Here is a 12,829-nt window from a genome sequence, read left to right on the forward strand (position 1 = left end):
TAAAAATGGAAGGTTTTCGGAAGGTTTGTTTAGCCAATTAATTTTACTAAACAAACAACAGGGAGTTTGAAATCACATCCATTCTTTTGTCCTATGGATTGTTTAGCTTGCAGAGGGGAAAAAGAGGATTTTGAACAATATTCAAGAGGGGGAATATGTTATGTAAATATTTTCATAAGTGTCACATTCAAGTGAAAAGAACGTATTCTTCCCTGTGACGAGCTTTAACTACTAGTTATTTTATACTTAAATCGGCAACGCAAACTGCTTCATTGTTGGAACTTTAATCAACAATGGCGATACTGCTCTCAGTCGCTGCATGTTTACTGCATTTAAACTGTGTATTTCGCCCCATCCGCCGTCTTCTTAGGCACAATTTCTTCTGAGAACTGAGTTGTCTTTAATATATTGTCCCATGTCTGAATAAATATTTCTAAGGATGCTGTGTACGAATTCAATAATTTTGAATTTATATTTTTTCCTTTATCTGATAAAATTTTCAGGCAAAAATTCCGTAACAATTTACTCTAGCACAAGAAGTGGCAGTTAAACACAGAAAGGTATGTATCTTGTTAAATTTTGATACTGGATTTCGTTTTCTGCCAAAATTTTGGAAAACCTGCTTAAGTCTTTCAAGATCAAGAGATTTAGTTTTTGTTTATTATTCTGAATTTGGCATAAATATATTTTTCTTGCTAAATTCTAAATTAGTATTTCTTTTAGGGTAGTGAAATGAAATCTTTTTTGAGTTTTACGTCCCATAGTTATGCCGGCTAGGCTAAAGGAGAGGGTGATGATGAGAAATGAATGAAATGGTGGAATGAAGAGAGTGGGAGGAAACGGGAGAACCCCGAGGAAACCACGCACACGGTGTCTTTTAGTGTAGTGTTTGTGACTCAAGAGTGATGCTGCAACAAAGAAAAATGTATCTCTTAAATCATAAATGTGAGGGTGTCGCAATTGGAGCAATTTTAGAACCTATTAAACACAAGAAATCGGAATTTGGAATAAGGGACGCCAGACAGCTCTTCTTACATTACCTTTTCTCATTCTTTATACATCTCTCATGAGGCTGCATTTGTGTTAACTCTGTATAGAATGAACTGGAAAAGTGTGAGTAGTAACCGGGAAAAGACAGGTAATTAATTAACTCTGATCAAATGAGTAGGAAACCTGACCTTATCTATAGTCTGAGATTAGTGTCCCGGTTTTTCATTTACAAAATTTGGCAACCCTACCCTGGATGCTGGTATGAGCTAAAGGAATTCTCGTATAAAACATTTCCTTTCTTCGCCTCTCTGGTCATAAGGGAGATTTAAGATATTCACCTTGTAGACACAAAGACTATTTTGTAATATTTTTTGTAAAATAAACTAGCTGAACCTGCGCTCTCTACACAGCGCATCATTCACATATGAGCATGAATCTCCTTGTCATTCCTCACAACATCTGTACATGTCTCTTTACAGACACAAGTGAAAGACGTCTTGATAAAAATCGGCAAGGGATACCATAAAGGGAATTTTTTTTTTGAATATCTTCACTATTTGCAAGATTTGAGCCTACCTCCTGTTGGAGTTTCTAATTCATGAATGATCAGTGTTTTCTTTCTTTTTGCATGCAGTATGTAATAAGCAAATATATTACACACACAATTAATTATAATCTCAGTGATATATGGTGTTCATTGGGCAAAACACTCCAAACAATAAAGGTTCAACTTAGACTGGAGAAATGGTTATCATTCGTTTTTCATTATCATTTGGCCATAAAACAAACGCCTGAGAGATATACTAACCCCGTATACAAAGGTGTGGTGTTGAATGTATAACTCGTAGGATATGATGCTTTACTTCTTAAAAATTTCAACACAATGTACTCTAAAAATGTAATAAAGAAATAACAGCCTTTTAAAAAAAGATATCAATTAGAACTGAACAATCTAAAGAAAATTTGCAATCGATCAGTGAAAACGGCATCTTTCTAGAGCCTGTGGTTCCCGAGAACTCACTGTCGAAAGGATTGACCACAAACATATAAACGTTCACAATTAGGTAAACATTTCTAGCATTTTAATATATGGATTAGGTGAAGGGCTAGAACCCCAGACTGTCATTATCTCTACCCACACAAATATTACAATACTTTAAACATTAATTTGCTCTTACACTAGACAAGAACAAGTGAGGAAAAACTGATTGCCAGATTGGAGGGAAAAACTACGGTTGTTTATACAGAAGAAATCATGTATAAACAAGTAAAGAACCAATACACCTTCTGCAGCTAATTATATTAGTATTATATACTCGTGGGACTTTCATTTTCACGGTATATTACTCAGCACAATATAACTGATGATGTTTGGTTTAAATTGAATAAATACATTTTTAAACACTCACCTCTCTAATAACATTGCGACGGTAGATTTCCCACCTCCTGAAGTCCCCACCAAAGCTACCATTCTACCAGGAGGAATATGAAGGGAAAAGTCTTTTAAAATTGTCTTTAAAAAAATAGAAATAAATAATTAAATAATATTTAAATCTATAAAACGATCATCATTTCATTAACAAAAAAAATTCAAAAATACATGCAATTTTATCACATATATACTAATGTGAGTACTACCACAAAGTCGTACGTCAGCGACAAAAGTTCTTTCCGTTTCATGAATTTAATTTGGTATCTTCAGAATGAAAGGACAATTTGAGTAGTTTTCAGTAAATTAAAAAGAATACAATTTTCTGTACGTTCCAGCCATACCACCGTTATTCCCAAAATAAATTTTACCAAACGGAAATAACTTTTGTCCCTGACTGCATAATACACTGAAATAAATACAATGTAACATTTTTACTAGACGGACGACTAATGAAGGTAAATGATCATGACATAATTGGTGAAATCAGAATGTGGAAGGAAACGGAAGAATCCACGGACATGATGTTGTCCATCATAACCTTACATAGTCTGGAATCGAACCAAAGGTGTGGGCTCTACCATTCAAACACTGTCCTCTCCCTCTCCCAAGTAACAAGTATTAAATGTTCTTTTTTAAAATAACAGTACTCAATTAATCATTACGGTTAGATTTGAGTTTAGCATCTCTTTCAGTAGCGAGGCTGTATGAGACGTAGACCTTAGATTAACGTGGGATCCAAACTACGTAAGCCCCCACTGTGAATGAAACTCGAGTCTTCCACGTCAAATGAGTACGCGCTAACCGCTAAGAAATGTTAAATTAACTAGAAGCGACACATGAAAAATGCTATATACCTTGTCTGAATGCTTAACAAACATGTATATTTTCATATATCAACAAGCATTAATACAGGCATATTATTATCGTGTTTAGTTATCCATGAAATAATTCTGTAGAGACTAGAGCTACGAAGAATACAAATTGGAGGAAAAAATTGGCCTATATAACTCATTTCTATCCTATCCGACGTATTCATTTTGTTCATTCTAGTACTCGCTTTCGATGCTTATTATGCCATAGCTTATTTCTAAAGAACAATTCAAAACTGTAACATATTAAATAATACAGAATATTAAGGCCTTTCTTAAAGTGAATGTTTACGTCACTGCTGATTTTATGTTCCTATAGGCTCAATAGGTTATTTACCTATTTTTCAACTCTGAATCCCGACAACAAACTTAATGACTAATTATTTCGCCAAAATAAGCCTCAAAAATCAGATCATCATCATTATCATACCTATTCTGCCATTATTGGCAGGTCACTTGCTGCAACTGAGAAGCTTCCATGCTCCACGGTCTTCCGTTAACCTCTTCGTCTTCACGAACGATTTTGCTGCTTTGATATCATCTATCAATTGTAGCCTCCTTCGTACCCTCCCTCTCTTTCCTGCCACCATACCCTCTAGCACGCCCCTTATGATATAGTTCCTTCTTAGTCAATGTCCCAACTAGATTCGCTTCCTCTTCTCAATAATATCTAAACCTGTTCGTTTCTCCCCCATCATTTCTAGCACCCTCAGCACTTGAAATGAATACAGTTCATATTCATTTCGCCTACATTTTTACAAACTCAAAACTATACTAGTAGCAACAAAATTCAAACAATAGTATGACAAAAAGACAAACAAATGAGAAAAAATGTTACGAAATGAATAAGATACTCAAACACAAAGAACCAACGACAAAAGAAAATATTCTTTGGAGCGGCAATCAAAAACATTCTTGCCATTTGTGATGTCCCATTAATCATGCGCTCACAAAGAGGAAACGAAATGACGCACGTTTGTTAAGCGAGCGGAAGTTAGTCTAAACATCGAATTTCAGTACAGAAATACAAGCACATTGCACACAAACAGCAGTCATAGCTCGTCCAGTGTCCAAGGAAAATGGAGGTATCGAAGCAGCTTGTTCAGGTCTGTTTGTTGTATGACTAAGGTGGACCTGTCCGCTGCCTCATCAAGTCGCCGCACATGTTAGGCGTTTGAATAGAATACCGTGAACGAACGCACCGCTAGAAATTCCGTTCGGGAGATGTGAGCCTTTCGGATGAATCTATCAGTGGACGACCACATATGTTAAATGACGAGGCCCTAAAAGCAGCCATCGAGGAGGACAGTGGTTTAACGGTGATGATGAATTTTCAGAAATGTTCCATGTTTCCGCTGAAATAGTTAGACTGCACCTGCATGCAATAGGGAAGTCATACAAGTTAAGCAAGTGGGTACCCTACACACTGTCGGCAGCCAACAAGGAACGAGTGACAGCCTGTTTGTCCTTGCCCATTCGGCACCTGAACACACCCATCTTTGATCGCTTGCTCACTGGCGACAAAGTAGATCCTCTATGACACTCCCAAGCGAATCAGACATTGGTTGTCGCCACGTGACACTCTTCCTCACACATGAAGACCACTTCTGCATCCACGAAAGGTTATGCTATCTGTATGGGGAATTGTCGGCAAGTGGTGCATTACAAGCTCCTTCCACCTGGTCAGACCATCACTGCTGACCTCTACTCTCAGCAGTTGCAAAGAGTACAATGTGCATTGCGGCAGAAGGAACCGATATTGCTGAATCACAAGGGTATGCTGGATCTGCACGACAATGCTAAGTCAAATGTGGCAAAGAGAAGCCCGGAGATCCTTCAGCAACTTGGCTGGGAAACACTGTGCCACGTACCATATTCACTGGACCTCAACAATCACCTCCGTGGAAAGTTCTTCGCAAATAAAGGAGAGACTGGCGGAACACATTCACGGACTTCTTTGCAGTCACGACCGCCGAGTTTTATCACCAGGGTATTGTTCAGCTGCAGGAACGTTGGCAAAAAAGTGTTGGATGCTGATGGAGATGATTACTTCGAAACCTAAAAGTACGTATGGTCCACTGTATTGCTCTTTATTTATCACTGCTTTAGAACGGTAAAAACTTTTTGGGTTACCTTGTATTATTATTATTATTATTATTATTTAATGTAGAACAAGTGTCTTTGATTATATAGAAACACACATACCTGTTGAGGTCTTGTTGGGTATGAAAAGGTGATATTCTCGAACTTTATGTCGCCAAGAAACGAGTGATACGGAATTTTCGCTCCTCCCTTTAATGGAACCGACGGCTTCATATTGATGTACTATATAATGAGAAAGAAAAACTTATTAGAATAGAATACAATAAACTCATAATCACATCATGTTTACTAATATTCCACAGCTTAAAAGATAAAAAAAAGTTCATATAACTAACTTTATAAATTCAAGAAACATGTAGGCTCATTGCCGAAGGAACAGGATTAATTACTCAAAGCCCAACGTTTGTGAGAATCGAAGATATGTGTGACTCAACTACTGCTTAAGGGGAACCGAATCGTTACTTTTTTCCTTATGCAAGGTCATTACTTTTTTCCTTATGGTACTCCCATCGGAGGTCAAACCCAGGCCAAACATACAAAGCATGAGTGTTACTAGATCGTACCATATGCCAAACAAACTGGTCAGAATGGCTGTTACCTCCATAAGATTCTTATATTATCCTTCCATTTCCCTTTACATAAATACTTCTTTCCCAAAACCTTTCCAACTAAAATTCAAATCTATTCCAGTGACATGACTCATCCATTCTGGATATCTCAATTTTATTATCTGTAATATTCGATTACTCGTAGCTATTACGACGATGATTGCTGTCTTAAAATCAATATAGACTATAGAATATAATAGATCCTTTACTAGGTTTAAAATATCTTGATCGATTATTTTACTTCAGTTCAAGTATTCCAGTACAATACTCCAAAATCTTGTCATTCTTATCATTCTTATTGATATTTGCCATTCATTTGAAATGTCACTTACTTCTTTGTTTGTTAATTTGTGCAACACTAGAATACCAGAAATATTAAAAATGTTCTATACGTTATCAGATAGAAGCAGTACTGAGATTAAATATAAACCTGGACATTGCAGTTTAATACTAGTGAACAAAAAATAAATAATTTTTAAAAAATGATTTCGTTCTATATTTGAGAACGGGTGCATTTGGATTAGAAAAAACACACCGTAATCACGTTCGCTTCCTTCCTCTATTCCCTTAAAATGTGTAAGTAGCGTATTTTTTAGCGTATACTTTGTTCTTTTAGAAAATGTCCAAAAATGGAATGCGTCTTATACATTGCTACAGGTTTTCTTTTTTAATTATTATTATTATTTAACTACTACTCGTTTTAGTTTTAATGCTGAGCGCTCTACCACTGAGCCACCGTGCCCCGCTGAGAGAGAATTGGGTTATTTCAATTAAATAAGTTTCCCCGATTTTGTGTTGCCTTATGATGTACAACAGCATTCCAGTGACATTCAGTTGAGTGATTCAGAAAATGCAGTTTGGGTACAGTCACTCTGCCCCCTTAGCTAGGAGCATAATCGTGGAAGTTTAGATGCTTGTGTGATTCTGCATTCAGTTAAGCATTGGTAACTCCACATATGTTCCTTGCTAAAATAACTTTATATATTTAAAAAATATATATATAATATGCAATTAACATTTTTATCTCAAAATTGAATACAGAAAATGAAATACATCTTTCTGCTTAAAACATACAGCATACAGCAACAACTCAAAAGTACGCAATATGTATTTTCTTAAGGACGGCACTTTTAGTTCATAACTGATGTAATTTAAAACATACCTAAATTCTGCATTAAATTATGCATGTCAAATTAGATTTTCTTCATAAAGTTTTAGATGTAACCGAATTCTGTAGACACAATAATAGTCACACTTACTTCAAAAACACGTCCTCCAGCTTCAAGTCCTCTGACGACGTACCCAAAGAGAAAAGACAATTGCGCAAGTGATCTCTGAATAGTCTGTGTTGCAACAAGGAAAGACATAAGATCACCCGGTGACATATTTTGATTTGATAGTAGATAACCACCCATCGCTAGTGTTCCAAGCACAATACCATTCAAAAATAAGTTGGAACCTCCCTAGAAAAGAAAAGAAGATATACAGTTCAAACAATTGTCTTCAAGGCGTAAAATCTACCTGGAGTAGTGATTCTCATGCAATAGGCAACGACTAACTAGTGGGTTTTAAGTGGTGTTTATGGGTCACTAATTCTCGTATCCGAAGGGGTAGGCACTCAAGAAATCAAATATACATCTATAATATTTCACAGAGTGCGGAGAAACATCGACAATAAATATCGGATACCTAATCTATAAAACATCCTAAAAAAGATGGGATGAGAAACGACTCCTTTCAGAGCTATTAAGCTGCCAGAAATTAGTAAAATCAGTTTCTGCAAGCTCTAGCCTGAACCATGGAAGCACAGCTCAAATACTTCGAGAAAATACAAATCAAAAGAAACAAGGAGCAACCAGAAATACGGTTATCTAACTATTCACGCTAATGAACTATATCGCATCCATGCAATGTACTTCAGAAGAAAAGAATATCAAAAATATTTTTAGCAATTACTTGATTTAGTCCTTAAAAATTCCTTATGTAGATATGGCATGGTTCGAAAAAAAAAAAAAAAACTAGTTTCTGTAAAAATTTCTCAAACAGCTGTAGGAAGATCTCATAATTTTCAAGATAGGACGGTTAAAAAAAAATCAATACCTCTGAAAATTATGCATTTCCCGGCCAATATTCGCAATACAATCGGAATAGGGAATTAGCCCTCAAAGTTTGATAGTGGTATTTCATTGCATCCTGTACATACTACACTTTCGTGCTTGTGTTCTACTCATGAGTCTAAGAAGGATGTTATACTCATGAGTTCAAGAAGAACCATCGATGTCTATTTTTACAACTTTCAAACGAGAATAGAGTAACAACGTTTTATGATGAATAAAAAAATCACATTCGAATTTTTGACGTATTCATAAATGTTTCATTCCCCCTATATACTGAAAAAGCAATTTTTTTTAACTCCCCAGACTATCTGTAACTTTCCGAAAAGGCACAATGTTATTACTATCATTCTCCAATTAATGTGTGAAAAGAGAATTTCCTCTTAGATTCAAGTGAAACAGAAGTACAAAAAGACAGCTTGATGTACCCTCATATTTAAGATTTAAGTTAGCACTCACTGAGCCAACGAGACACACGAATTCGGTAAATGTCAATTATATCATTTTATATTTCAGCACTTAGTCACTACAAGCAATTTTCTTGTATATTTCGGAATGTACAAGTGCCGTGATGTTTAATACTGAGGTTCAAGGTTAGTCTTGGTCTTGAAGAGAAGAGCTGTAAAGCTAATGACCTTTATTGTTAGTTCTATTATATACAATTATTACTGCAACATTCTTAGAATACATTTAGAGTTTCAGAAAACGGTGAACGAATATCGGAAAACTTTATCCATATATTTACACGTTTCATGCTCACGGTGGTTTCCAACTTAATTGCTCGACAAACACACTACGCTGCGATACAGAAAAGCATTCACATTGACAAGCCTATCACCTGAGTATTAGATTACGGGCCACCCTTTTTTTAATGTAAATTTTTATATTTTACTTAAAAAGGGGGATATTTTATACAGGAAAAATGGGTCACATAGAAATTAGGAGTTTCACTTTAAATACTAAATAGATATATAACACAAGAGGAAACAATCTTACTTTCTGGAGAACAACTATGAAAAATAACACATAACCACAAAGGCATAGAAAATGTCAGTGAAAAAGCTTTCGCTGATGCTTCATCGAACTAGGAGGAAAAGAAATAGGAAGATAAAAAATTTTGAAAGATGTCAAGCGTTCTTGACTAACGCTAACAGCCATAATCATGATAGCTCACATAGCTCTGGTTCCAACTTCAGAAGCTCCCTATTTTATCATCATTTACTTCTTTACCACTCAATCAGATAAAAAAAAAAAAAAAAAAAAAAAAAAAAAGATATTTCATGAAATGAAATCTTTGAGTTTTACGTCCCACGATTATGCCAGTTAGGCTAAAGGAGACGGTGAAGATGAGAAATGAATGAAATGGTGGAATGAAGAAAGTGGGAGGAAACGGGAGAACCCCGAGAAAACCCACGCACATGGTGTTTGTCCACCACAAAGTTCACTTGGCGGGGGCGAAAGGATATTTCAGTTGTGGGTTAATGTTTACAATTGTTCTATGATAAAAGGACTTGTTTTATAATATTCACTCCGGGAGTCCTACGTTCCAAAATGAAATCTCTCAGCTTGACTTCCCACAATTATGCCCGTTAGGCTAAAAGAGACGGATGATTAAGGCAAGTGAATGATGACGGAAAAATTGGTGGAATGTGGGAGGAAACGGGGGTACCTCGAGAACACCCACGAACACGATGTTGTTTACAACAAAATTACTTGGCCGGGGAATCGAACCAGGGACCCCGGCACCAGAGGTAAGTGTTCTATCACTGAGAAACCGTGCCCTCCTCTTAAGTTCCAATCACAGATTATATGGCCACGAGTGCGCTGTATCGTTATGTAGATTCTAGATTGAAAATTAATAGTATTATTTTACTTCGAGATATTTCTTATGAAGGTATTTTTTTAAAAAATATATGAAGTGAAATAAAATCTTTCAGTTTATGTCCCACGATTATGCCTGTTAAGCCAAGGGAGACGATGATTAAGGCAAGTGAATGATGGAGGAATTGGTCGAATGAGAAAGTGGGAGGAAACGGGGATATCCCGAGAAAACCACATTAAAAAAAAAAAAGAGTACTTGGTCGCTTGAGGTTTAACTTCCCCGTCAGCAGTAAGGTTACATGAAATGTTGATCTATAGTTTAACTTAAAATTCAAATCACAGGTGATTCTGCTAGGGATGAAACTCAAGTCTCCAGCACGAAAACTGACCGATTAGCTCTTAGTTTAATGTCCCTTTCACCATGAAGGGTATAAGAGACATGGGCTACATAGTCCGAATCACATGAGCTCTCATGGAGAATTGAATTTGGATCTCCCACGCCAAAGACGTATAGGCTAACCATATAGAAACGGAGCTGCTCAGAACGGAGGTCGAAAAAAAGTTAAAATCCAAGATTCTTGGTATAAATCCAGAATAGCAAGAAATTTTTAGAAAACACGATACGAATAGAAAGTCACCAATCTTGACTATACAGACGTAAATGAATGAAGTTTACAACTTCTGAATGAATCTCCAACTAGATACATAGTATTAAGATGAGTATCTTTTGAGAGTAACAAGTTAATCAATTAATATTAAGTCGCACAAGAAAGCAGTCTAAATTATTGTCACTGTCGCTTACCTTGTATACCCTCCTATTTCTAGTACAAAGCCATTTCCCTAGATTCCAATTTTCGCTAGAAAGAACTAATTATTGTCAAGGAGAAAACAGTAATTTAAAAGGTCAAAAGAATTGGATCCCTTGCATGAAGGATTATCAAAATGTATAAATCTTAAATTTCATTATCAAAATATTATCTTTCAATTCCACAGGTCCACATTAGTGTATGGCTACTTGCAGAAAGTGAAGTAATTTTGTGATAATGATATGGTAGTCTATTAGCTTTTATCCAATCTGCACATATCAGAACACAATTTTGTTATCTTTGTGCTAATAAGAGATAATTTAAAAACCTGATTATCAATAAAATGTGCTCTTTTCATTTCTGTATATGTCAATGTTGAGTAATTCCACATCACAACATTCAGAAGTATCCACTCCTCCATGTCAAATTTTCATAAAACTTGGTATGTTAAGGTTATCAGACTTTTTTCCCCATGAACTGGGGGCGTGATGGGAGATTTGACTTATATTACTAAGAAAATAAATTAAAACAATTTGTAAATCCGGGAACTGGGGACGACTAATAATCTTATGGTATGCAATAACTACAGGGAAATATACGGATTTATTTATATATTATCTCTTGTTAATTTTTTACACTCTCCCAAAGAGTACTGTGCTCCACGGTTTTGTGATTATGTAAAAGAAAGAAACGCGTTATCACATTTCAATTAAGCAGTACAAGCCCTAAAAGAAAGAAACGCGTTATCACATTTCAATTAAGCAGTACAAGCCCTAAAAGAAAGAAACGTGTTATCACATTTCAATTAAGCAGTACAATTCAAACGTTACAGAATTTCAACATATCTACCAGCAGTCAATGTTGCTGCTCCCTGTAGGAATTCCTTGTGGATAACTCCATCACTGAAAAAAAAAAAAAAAAAATCGTCTAGATGCGTGATCTTTCTACCTTGACTTTCTTCCAACGAGGTGATGCAGGAGAACGCCATTCTATATTTTGGTGTTTCAATTGAGGGTCGTACCTCACACACCAGCTACCAGCTCTCATCCCCTGTAACAATGTATTTCAGAAAATTTGGATTTTCACCCTCCATAACGAAAAATACTCTGAAGTATAAACACGTGCTTTCTTTTGTTCCTCTGTCAAGTGATATGGTACTAGACAACAACACGTTTTGTTTTGCCTAAGTCCTGAGTGACGACGAATCTCACAGATTCATAGCTAAGGTTTGGTTCCTCAGCTATCATTAGCACCGATAAACGACGATCGCTAGTGATAAGTGACCTCACCTTATCAATGTTATCAATGCGGGCAGTTGACAGCGTTCTGGTATGAGGAGTTTCAGAAACAACCATCCTTTTTTTCTCAAAAACGGCCAAACCACTCATAAATTCGTTTCAATGACACGACTTGATCTCTATAAATTTGTTCCAGCATAGCACGGGTTACTTTGCTTCTGTGCTCAAGCTTAATTCAAAATTGTCAGTTGATTCTTTTGTTTGTTCATTTTACTGCGATCACTGACTTCGGTCTCAAGGAACCGGGCACTAACAAGCATCTGGAAAAACACGTGCCACGCGGGAAACTGTTGATTCACAACGAAATAACGTCCACATATCACTGTTACATATACAAAATAACGTATACAAAACACCTGTCGCTACTTGTATGCGGCGGCTCGTTCCGGCAGTGTTGCCAAGTTAAGCGCAGCGACTTCATTCACTGAACTTTATTGTCAAAGGTTGTATGTTTTCATTTGAATTTTCTGAGCAGTAACATTTAACAATCATTTGCCGGGTACAATAATCAGACGTGTTTCATGTATTGTCCGTCATGCGAAACACACAGCTGTAGACATCTGATTCGATCGAGGTGCACGAGTGAAAGAACCTTTGATGAAATACCGTCACACGTCCGCATAATGCACTGTAGAAGATGTCTGTCCTAGGTTTGTTAACCTTATATCATTGGTACAAGGTGAGCCTAAAGACAAGTCAAATGCGTGAAAGAAAGTAAAAGGAGTCGCCCACGGGACTGCACATTGAGCTATTCCTGAAAACTTCAAAGAGCTCGCGAAAAATACCTT

At 36.3% G+C, this 12,829-nt stretch overlaps 1 protein-coding gene across 1 annotated transcript in view; it reads right to left on the bottom strand.

The window, feature by feature from the left end:
- LOC145673199 (mitochondrial potassium channel ATP-binding subunit) overlaps window positions 1–12,829 on the bottom strand; it is a 61,605-nt gene that overhangs the window by 12,674 nt on the left and 36,102 nt on the right. The window contains exons 9-11 of the mRNA XM_081742670.1: window positions 7,262–7,465; window positions 5,497–5,616; window positions 2,400–2,503 (exon numbers count right to left, since the gene is read on the bottom strand). Coding sequence (XP_081598796.1) covers window positions 2,400–2,503; window positions 5,497–5,616; window positions 7,262–7,465 — 428 coding nt within the window. The remainder of the gene's footprint in view (window positions 1–2,399; window positions 2,504–5,496; window positions 5,617–7,261; window positions 7,466–12,829) is intronic.

This window comes from Thermobia domestica, chromosome 16 (genome assembly GCF_964235325.1).
Source record: "Thermobia domestica chromosome 16, izTheDome1.hap1.1, whole genome shotgun sequence".
NCBI classification, from domain to species: Eukaryota; Metazoa; Arthropoda; class Insecta; order Zygentoma; family Lepismatidae; genus Thermobia; species Thermobia domestica.